The 10,311-nt window shown below is 52.1% G+C and overlaps 2 protein-coding genes across 2 annotated transcripts; both read right to left on the bottom strand.

The window, feature by feature from the left end:
• Positions 1-1,065: 1,065 nt before the first annotated feature.
• CMTM5 (CKLF like MARVEL transmembrane domain containing 5) lies at positions 1,066-3,837 on the bottom strand. Its single transcript, XM_066275415.1, has 5 exons — positions 3,478-3,837; positions 2,419-2,571; positions 1,646-1,738; positions 1,425-1,509; positions 1,066-1,327 (listed from the first exon to the last, which is right to left on the bottom strand). The coding sequence occupies exons 1-5, from the start codon at positions 3,601-3,603 to the stop codon at positions 1,314-1,316; spliced, it is 471 nt and encodes a 156-aa protein (XP_066131512.1). The 5' UTR covers positions 3,604-3,837; the 3' UTR covers positions 1,066-1,313.
• A 753-nt stretch (positions 3,838-4,590) lies between these two features.
• Positions 4,591-9,853, bottom strand: IL25 (interleukin 25). Its single transcript, XM_066276713.1, has 3 exons — positions 9,765-9,853; positions 7,457-7,729; positions 4,591-5,223 (listed from the first exon to the last, which is right to left on the bottom strand). The coding sequence occupies exons 1-3, from the start codon at positions 9,851-9,853 to the stop codon at positions 4,968-4,970; spliced, it is 618 nt and encodes a 205-aa protein (XP_066132810.1). The 3' UTR covers positions 4,591-4,967.
• Positions 9,854-10,311: the final 458 nt, after the last annotated feature.

Here is a 10,311-nt window from a genome sequence, read left to right as displayed (position 1 = left end):
CGGGGCTTAGGTCCTGGGCCTCCATCTGGAAAGAGCAATCCAGAAGAAGGAAGGCATTTCAGGACAGGAGCAAACAAGCATTAGAGTCAAGAGATAGCAAGCCAGCTTAGATGGGCTTCTGAGCTAGGCCACACTGGGCTCTGTGGGGCTAGGCAGGTACAGCCTGGCTGCACTGGGCTGTCATGAGCCCGACAGGGCTGATTCGAGGCTGTAGCAGTGCCTGCCCCAAACACACCCCTCCCAAGCAGAGCTCGCCCAGAGCATTCATCGTGGGGAGGCATGACCACCTTTCATTAGCCTGCCTCCTCCCCAGTCTGTGAGTCCTCAAGGAGAGGCCCATCTGTCACCCCTGAATCCCTGGGGCCCAGAACAGGGTCTGTACGCAGTGATACTCAGGAAATGTTTGCTGGGGGCTGGCAAGCTGGAAAGGTTGACCCAAATGGTGCAGGGAGCTGGAGCTGAGGTTGGGCCATGTTTTCTGAGCTACGAGTATCCAGAATACTGGTTGAGGTGTTAGGAGCACTGGGTTCCAGTCCTAGCTCTGTCACAAATAAAGATATCACTTTCCCTAATCAGTCCTGTTTTCTCTTATGTGGAATGAGGACTGATATGTAAGGGCTCTTCCAATGCCTGCCATTTGGGAACCTCTGCCCTCATCTGATGCCACAGGCTGACCTCTCCCCTGTGGCCTGCAGGACAAGTCCTCCCCACACCACAAGGGGGAGCACTACACACACCCCAGGCAAGCACTCAGCCTCAAACCCACTAATAAATCTGTGCGCAGGAGTGGCAGGTAGGCACTCACATCCAGAAGGCTGTTCCTTCTCAGACACAGAACTCCCAGGCATAAACATCAGGCACGCCACAAAGTGGTCTTGCACACAGAGACTGGCGGCCTGGAAGTTTTATGTTCAAGGATGTCTTCAGCATCTTTAGTCTAGCTCCCCTTCCCCATCCTCATTGCAGAGACCTGGTCCCAAAGAAGGGACCATGACCTGCTCCAGGCAACAGTTCCATAAATACTCCTTGGATGCCTAATTTCTGGGGAAGAAAAAGACTGACTAGTAAGGTTTGAATCTTTTAATTTGACCAGCTTCCTCCAACCCACTCCTCCCTCCATGACATCACTCTTCAGCCCAGCTTCATCAGGAGCCAGATCTTAGAGCACTAGGCCCACAAACAAGTCCCCACGACTTCTCAGGCCAGTCTCCATCTCTGTCGATCAGGGTGGGAACAGCGGGCTAGGGGGCTGGTGAATCCGAGAGGGACGTGCCTGAGCGCCACTGTTCCCGTGGTCTGACTGCAGCCCTCGGTCACTGCTGGTCCCCTGTGAGGATGGAGCCAGGCAGGGAAGGACCAGTCAGGTTGGGGCAGCTCAGGCGGGGAGTACAAAGACATATCCTCTCCCAGAGCTCAGCACTCACCCTGGGTGGCCCTGGGCACAATCTCAGTACGGTAGATCTTGAAGGCATCATAAGCAAAGACAGAAACCAGGATAATGCCAAAAACCTGTGGAGCAGGACAGGGAGAGGGAGGTGGGTAATTCGGGGCAAGGTGTGGGCTAGAGCCCCAGGCTTGGGCCTGGGTGGTAGGTGGAGGAGGAGTGGGTAGCACCAGCTAGATGTCCTTGGGGGACTGGACTCACAAAAGCAGCAATGGCAGCTCCATCCCGGGAGGTCACAGCGGCAAAGGAGACCACCAGGAAGATGATGATGGCACTGACACAGCGGAGGAAATCCTGGGCGGTCGAGGTTTCGTTCAGGTCAAGAAAAAAGTCAGAAGTCAGGGACATACCTCTGACGTTTCCTAGGCTAGTCAGCATTTGGCCCTTGGGCACTGAATTCCTGCATAAAAATACTCCTGGACACTACATAAAACCCTTAAGAGAGAAAAAAAGGGAGGAACTCACACACTATCCAGGGAAGGGATGCAGGTGATTAAGGCAAAAAGCCAGGAGTCTGGGGTGAGACTGACCGAAGCTCAGCAGCTGAGGCCAAGGGGCAGGGCTGGGGGATGCCTGCTTGGGGGGTGGGGGGCGCAGAGCAGACAACAGATACAACGAGGCTGCAGGAAGTCTGCCCTTTTCGATAGTTGGACTTCTTGGACATGCCAAGAAGTGGCCACCTTAGAGCCTGGGAAAGACAGGCTGGTGCTACCCCCATCTTGTTGGGGGGTTGGGCTGCGCTTTTGATGAGTGGGGAGCAGATCCAAAGGACGTGCATCCTCACTGTCAGCGACCCAGCAGCTGGGAATCAGTGTGGGTCAAAGCAGTTTTTGAGTACAAGGCACAGCCTGGGGCAAAGCCCAGCGGGGGTGGAGAGACCCAGGAAAAGGAGAGAGGCTGGGAGAGGAAAGGAAAACTCTATATTCAGGGAAAGAAAGGGACCAAAATGGGGCAGGGGATGCGGGGTTCCTCACCAGACAGGGCCAGTTCAGCCGATCGAAGCGCTGGTAGTACTGGGTGGCATAGAGGAAGAGGAAGGCGAGGGTGATGAAGAACTCCAGAAGCGCTGCAGCCATGTAGGCGGAGATGGAGGCCGTGAAGCAGATGAAGATGATGAAGGTCAGGGCCTGCATGAAGGGCACACAGGCACCACCTGGCCTTGGCCTTCCCCTCCTCGGGGACTCCCCCAGGCCAGCCCCCACCCCCTATACTTGAAGGTCTCCCCATCCCTGGTGGGAGGAACTACATTCCAGGGCTTTGGCCCAGGGGCAGTCTCCAGCCTCCCACGTCTGCCAGCCCAGGAGGAGCCAATCTTCTAATTTGAAGATACCGGCTGCCCTGGCAGTTAGATGTCCTGCTAGGGCACAGAACACAGTGTGAACACAGCCCCTGGAGTCACACAGGCAGCAGCCTTGCACCCAGGAGGCATCCCAGGCCCCATAATCCTTTCCCCAATCTGCAGTGCCTCAAATTCTTCTAACAGAGTCCAGAGCCTGTGGTCCCATGGCAAGAGACAAGGTTTAGAAGACAAATGCCCCACAGTGGGTCCTGGGGGTCCCTTCAGCTCTGATGCTGTAGGATGACATATGTGCCTTCACACCAAGGCCCTGCTAAGTGACTAGAGGAAGATCCTTTCCTGGAAACAGATGTTCATGGGGAGCAGACAACAGATACAACAAGACTGCAGGAAGTCTGCCCTTTTCGATAGTTGGACTTCTTGGACATGCCAAGAAGTGGCCACCTTAGAGCCTGGGAAAGACAGGCTGGTGCCACCTTCATCTTGTCCCTGTGTCTTGCAACTCCATCGATACCCCAGAAAGCTGTCCTGTCTAACTTCAACCCTTCCTATCACCACTGAAACCTGCTGTTACTGCCTCCAGATGCAGAGGCAGCAGGAAGGCAGGGAGGAGCTGAAGGAGGGGCAGCTACGGGTAAGAGGTGTAGCCGGAAAGCCTGGGAAGGGGGTGGTGGGCAGGGCAGGGTGGCCAGGGCTAGGAGACAGGGAGGTGCCGGGTTGGGGTGGCTGCTGTTACCAGCTCAGCTTCCAGCAGGATGCCTTTGAGGGAGGAGAGGAAGGTCTTGTCCACAGCGAAGCCCTGGAGCCCTGCAGCTGTGCCCCCCTCAGGGGGCCGGTCCCGGTGATCCAGAGCACTGAGCATCTCCACAGGGCCCACCAGGCGCAGCCCCTCGCGGCCAGCAGCCCAGGCAGGGAAACAGGAAGACGGAAACCTGGCAGGTTGGGGAAGCAGACTGCAGAAGGAAGGCACTTTGAGAAACCTGAAAGTGAAGTGTGCAGGCCTACTTGAGTCCTAGGAGAAGGGGGCCACCGAGGGAGGCCTGCCCCGATGGGCCTCCACCCAGCTGCCCAGAGTGGCCCTGCTGGTGCCTGCACCGGCTCCCAGGAGGCACATGGGAGGGGAGGGGCTGCGGAGGAGGAGCCAAGCCTCCCCCGTGCTTGGAGAAGGGAGGAGAGGGGAGAGGAGGAGGTCTGTGGAGACCAGGAGGAGCTGGGAGTGGAGCCAAGAAACGGGCTGGACTAGGAACCCCAAGGACCTAAGCCTAGAGAAGTTTGTGTCCCCTCCCCTAACCTTAACCCTCTTCCTCAGCCCGTCTTTTCTCCCTTTTCCTTTTAGGGGGTGGGGGGGTGGGAGCTGGAATCCAGCCCAGCAGCATCCCCAGGCCTCAGCTGTAGCAGCCAAGACGAAAGACAAAGGCAGATTGTTGGGGGGACAAGGGGGCGCTGTGTTCCTGCTGCAGTGCCTCAATGGGCCTCTGTCTCTCCAGCATACCAGGGGGTGGCCTGACCCCCACCCTGGTGTTCAGGGGTGGACCAGGGAGCCGGAGAGGAGAGGGATGGGTGACCACCTCGGAAACGCTGGAGAGAGGTAGGTGAGGGCTGGCTGTGGGAGGGGCAGGGACTGGGCTGGGACCACAAGACGGTTGGGCACCAGGATGCCAAAGACAAATTAAGCCACTTTTAAATACAGATTATTTATTTGGATAAGTCTCTCCATCTTCAATAACAGCCTCTTCCTCAGAGTCACCCAGGTCAGAAGACTAGTAACATCCTCACTGACTGTTTGATGGATGGATGAATGAGTGAATGAATGAATGAACAAATGAACAAACAAACGCAGTGAGTGGCTCTCTGTTGGCAAAGGGGGAAATATGAAGAAAGTGCTTGTGCTTGGCGAGGGCAGCTGGGATGGGAGGAGAGGAAGAGACGGAGTGGTGGCCTCCAGGAGTGGGCAGAGCTTTGAGGACCGGGATGGGAGGAAACGCCAGAGTGCCAGCATCCAGTGGCCACAGTAGCTGCTGCTCCCTTTACTTCACCTGCACTTCCCATCCACTCCAGAAAGTGCAAAGTGTGTTCTCCTCTAAAGTCCCCATTCTGTCCCACGGTCCTCCTGCTCCAGGTGATGCTTTGGAGGCGCTGAGCACTCAGGCATTCTGGCTCGTTGTAGTTGACGGTTGTATACCCAGCTCCAGTGTACCGACCGGGGACCAGCCATGGGCAGCATGACTAGGCCATCACACGGGGCCGTACACACACACAAGCCAAGGAGACACGGTAGAGCCTACGTTCCAGGCAGTAGCCGTCATGGGTGCCCTCATCTCCAGGGCACGGCCGGCGGTAAAAGACAGTCTGGTTGTGGTAGAGAAGCTCCGAGTTGCCCCGGGGATCCATGTGGGAGCCTGTATGTAGACTGACACAGTGTGGACACAGGCAACGGGCGTGGTACAGGTCCTGTGGGAGCCGATTCAAGTCCCTGTCCAACCTGTGGGGGTGGCACTCATCAGTCAGGCCCTGGAGGGAAGCTGGCTGGGCGGAAGCAGGGAGGGCCAGGGTGGGTGCGCAAGGCAAAGGAAGGAAATGGTGTGGTTGGGAGGCCTGGCTTCCTGCCCTAGCTCAGGCCCCCACCTGCTAGGTAACTTTGAACAAATCACCCCCTCCTCTATTTTTCCCAACAGTGAGGGTCGGGATGGAAGAGTGGCTTTCCAACAGGTCCTGGAATGCTTAGGGGGACAGGGGCAGGTGAGCAGGCTCCTGCTGAGCCTCCATCAGACCAGCTCCGCTCTGACATCACACCGGGCTCTGCGTCAGCTTTCTCTTTGTAATTGTTTTTATGTTTTAGAGTGTTTTTAATTATAAAATAAAAACTCTCTTACGGTAAAGAAATATATAAAATGAAGACTAATATAGTCTATCTCCCCACCAGTTTCACTCCCCAGAGGGTGTCACTGTCAATCATTTCCCGGACTTCCTCTAACACTGTGCATATATTTTTATAAGAAGATGCTAGAGTCCATGGTGAGACTTTACTTATTCTGAAAGGATCTTATGGTAAAAAAAAAAAAAAAAAAAGGTGAAAAGTAGGTATTCCATAGGTCTGGGACTCCAAAGCCTAGCAAGAAATAGCTGCTAGGTTGTAAGGGTATGTTCCACGCAGACACGCCCTCAGAAGCTAGGGCTCAGCTAGCACAGTGTTTTCCAAAGTGGGTTCCTTATTAAGTACCTTGCAAGAGAAGGGGTCTGTGGTCAAATAAGTTTCATGGGTGTTTTCTGCGGACTTCTTGCACACTTGCTGAACACATTGTGTGTCTCAAGGCATCAGGGCTGGAGTGGCTTTACTCACACTTGCCTGACATCATCACTTTTCTCTGAGGAACAGCTTGTGGAATGAGTGTTTGCAAAGAACCCACTTTGGGAAAGACAACCTGAGTGGTTTTTAGGGGCTCACAGCCTCCCCACGAAGGGTCTGGACCCAAGCCAAGTTAGCCATCTGACCCACAACTTTCCCAAAGGGGCTTCTTTCCTTCACATTTAGCCCAGGACCTAGCCAGCCTTCTGAGACCATTTCAAATCATGGTGACTGGGAGTCTGAACCCTAGCTCTAGTCTCAATCAAAGCCAACCTGCCTGACCAGGAGGTGGCGCAGTGGATGGAGCGTCAGACTGGGATGCCGAGGATCCAGGTTTAAGACCCTGAGGTCACCAGCTTGAGCACAGGCTCATCTGGTTTGAGCAAAAGCTCACCAGCTTGGACCCAAGGTCGCTGGCTCAAGCAAGGGGTTACTCGAAGGTAAATATGAGAAAGCAATCAATGAACAACTAAGATGTCACAACGAAAAACTGATAATTGATGCTTCTCATCTCTCTCTGTTCCTGTCTGTCTGTCCCTACCTATCTCTCTCTGTAACTCTCTCTCTCTGTCTCTGAAAAAAAAAAAAAGCCAACCCTCTCTCTCTACCCACTGAACTTCTCCTTCCACCCCAAAGCCAAGGTTAAGCCAGACTAGACTTATGAGTAGTGGGAACACAGACATCCTGAGAGGACAAGACAGAAGGAGAAATATGTTTGGGATCCCTAAGGCCTAATTTTTAGTATTTTGTCTCATTATCCCTAGTTTGGTGCTTCCTAATACTTCTCACATTATGGGACAAATAGAGAATTATAATATTTGTGTGGCACATAAGACTGTTCATGGTCCAAAGTAAATAGCCTGGTGCTCCAACCACCCAGCTGCCCCCCGAGCTGAGGGTTTCATTATCCTAGTATATTTATAACCCACTCACATCCCAGGGTGGAGCACTTGGTATTAGGATGCTTTGTGCCTGTATCATACCATGATTCCCAGATATTCTAGTTAGAAAAGCATGGCCCCTATAGGAATGAAGGAAGAGGAGAAAAGGAGAAAACTAACATTTTATATATTAAATATAGATTTTATATACATTATTTCATATGATCTGCACATCAGCCTATAAGGTATTATCTCATCTTACAGATGAAAAATAACCTGAACTTTAAAACCTTCAGTAATTGGACAGGGTCACCCAGTAAAAGTCAGAGCCAGGACCCAGACTAGGCCTTGTCTAACACCCAAACCTTTCAGGCCTCTATGAGGTAAAAAGGGGCAGGGAAGATGGAACTAAGTAGAACTCCCTGGTCCCCTCACACACACCCTGCCCAGCACACATGCAAGCCTTCAGGAGGGGACAATAGACTCACTCATATCTCCAGGGGGAGATGGACCTGCTGTTGAGGGGTCCATCTTCGCTGGCCCTGCAGGATATTGGGTGGTGGGTGAGGCTTGCAGTCTCTGGGGGTGGCATGAGCACAGTGTTCAACTTCAGCAAGTCTTCAGTGGAGTACTGTCCATTGCTGAGGAAGCAGCTGGGCCAGTGGGTGCAGTCCTTCCGAAGCCGCAAGCTGAGGGTATGGGTTCCCATGACTATTGCTAAGAAGACAACCACCTGTAGAAAAAGGCCAGTGAGAGAATTACTCCCACAGTGTGGGTGCCCCTCTCCCAGTTGTTCCCTGAGATCCTAGTTTCCAGCTCTACCTAGCCTCCCGACCCAAACCTTGGAGCCCAGCTTCCTTCCACCCCCAGCAATGTCCCTGCCACTTTCCCACTTGCAACTGTTCCCGAGCCCTGGGCCTCTGCGCACTCACCTGGTACATTGCTGGAGGCCAGATACTGCTCGCCTAGCACAGTGCTGACAGACTGACAGGGAAGGCCCTGTGGAAACAGGCTGACTGGAGCAGTTAGGAGTCCTGGTTTTATTTTCAGCAAACCTGTTTTGTTTATTCAAATTTATTTCCACTACCTTTTGGAGGGAGTGACCTGAGATTAAAAAAAAAACAACAAAAAAAAAAAAACAACAAAGAAAACCTGACAGTGTTTCCAAAGCTGCTTAGAATGTTCTACTCATGGAAGCTGTGATGAACATTGTTGCAAGCCTGGAAACCTATTGGGTAAACTTTAGTCTTTGCATGGGGTCAAAGCAATAGTAGTCTGCTATTCTAAGACTTTGAAAATTGGCATTTATGACAGTTAGCTCAGTTGCTTAGAGCATCATCCCCAGTTCGCCAAGGTTGCTGGTTCCATCTCCTGTTAGGACACATACAAGACTCAACCAAGTGCATGCTCCCTCCTGGGAGCAAGCCAGCACCTCCCCCCTCCACCCCCTGCTCCCACAGGTATGCATCAGGAACAGTGGAGGCAGCTCATCCTGGGCTAACCCCCTGAACCTGTCTCCAAGTCCTCTTTCTCTGCCTTCTCAGTGAGCCAGAGCAGCCCCTCCTAGGCTCTCTCCTGTTGTTTTTTCTCTCTTCTCTCCTAAGCCCTTCCTACCCTTCCTAGTTTCTTTCACCTTCCCCAGCTTTTTTTTTTTTTTTTTTTTTAGAAAGAGGAGAGAGAGAAAAAGGGAGGTGGGAGAGCGGGAAGCATCAACTCCTAGTAGTTGCTTCCCGTATGTGCCTTGTCTGGGCAAGCCCAGAGTTTTGAACCAGCGACCTCAGCATTCCAGGTCGAATGCTTTACCCACTGCACCACCACAGGTCAAACCTCACCTTCCCCAGCTTTAATAAACATATTCTAAAATCACCTGGGGAAAAAAAAGAATCAACCAATGAATGCATAAATAAGTGGAACAAAAAATTGATGTCTTTCTCTCTCTCTCCCCCCTTCCTCTCTCTAAAATCAATAAAAATTTTTAAGAATTAATTTTATAAAATGAAGAAAACTGACATCATGGGAATTTCCCTGGTTAGCTTTGTAGACAAAATTAAGGAACATTATCCGGCCTCTTTTAAAGAGGCCTCATTTCTGCCTGACCTGTGGTGGCACAGTGGATAGAGCCGACCTGGAATGCTGAGGTCGCCGGTTCAAAACCTTGGGTTTGCCTGGTCAAGGCACATATGGGAGTTGATGATTCCTGCTTCTCCTCCCTTCTCTCTCTCTCTCTCTCTCTCTCTCTCTGTCTCTTTCTCTCATTCTCTCACCTCTTTAAAATGAATAAATAATAAATTAAATAAATAAATAAAGAGACCTCATTTCCATGGTCTCTGCCGCTCCCATTCAAGGTCTTGTCTCCACCATTCCCTTTCTTCTCAGAAGTCCTCCTGATCACCCACCTTGGTGAACATTTCCACTCTATCTCCTGCAACCATCAACCCTTCTGTTCTCTGACCCCTTCCTCATCTTCAACGACCCTAACTTCTATGACCCCCATCATCTATGACTTCTCCCCATTGTCTGTGACCCACTCCCTAACTTGCCCTCTCCAGTGGTCACCCAAACCCCATTCCAGCCCTGTCCCTAAACCCATAGGACTGACAGAAAGGCCTCCATCCCATAAGTTTGTTGGCTGGGTGTACAGGGTCTGATGGAAGAAGCTGTGGGTGACTGTCCCATTGCACAAATGAGAAGGATGAGAAGGTAAAGTGGAGAAGAGGAAGGGCTAGTAACTACCACACCTAAGACTCAACAGGAGGTCCCAGTTCCAGGGACCAGCCTGCCCCCACACCCACTCACAGGGCCTTGGGGACAAGGTCATAGTAGAGGTAGCTACTGCTCTCAGGACATGAGATGAGCCCACCCCGCCTCAGAGCCCCCAGCCGCATTGGTCACTGTCCGCGGATGCAGGGACAGGGAATGGTAATTGTGTGCTGCACAACATTCAGGCTGGGCCTGACCCCAAAGACCCAGTTCAGCCAGACCACCTGGCCTGAGAGGCACTGTGCTGGGAGAAGGCCAGAGCCTACTTCCTTCTGGGTCTTTCTCTTCATCCTTGCCCATTGAACCCACTCAAACCCCACACCCACAGCACCCCCACCCCCACACACACCATATATTGACATTGTATCCAGAATAATGTTTCCTGATTTGCATGTGCTTTCCCTTAGAAAGTACTCCTCTAGTAACCAAGGACACAGGCAATAAGCAAAAAGAACCAGAAATAACCTTAACTGTCTAGTTAGGAGGAATCCTTCACATGCTTTAGGGAAGCGATTTTCAACTTTTTCATCTCATAGCACATATAAACTAATTACTAAAATTTTTCACCACATCAAAAATCATA

Source organism: Saccopteryx bilineata, chromosome 4 (genome assembly GCF_036850765.1).
Source record: "Saccopteryx bilineata isolate mSacBil1 chromosome 4, mSacBil1_pri_phased_curated, whole genome shotgun sequence".
In the NCBI taxonomy this organism is placed as follows: Eukaryota; Metazoa; Chordata; class Mammalia; order Chiroptera; family Emballonuridae; genus Saccopteryx; species Saccopteryx bilineata.
Note: the sequence above shows the minus strand (reverse complement) of the source record. Positions and strands in the feature narration are given on the sequence as shown.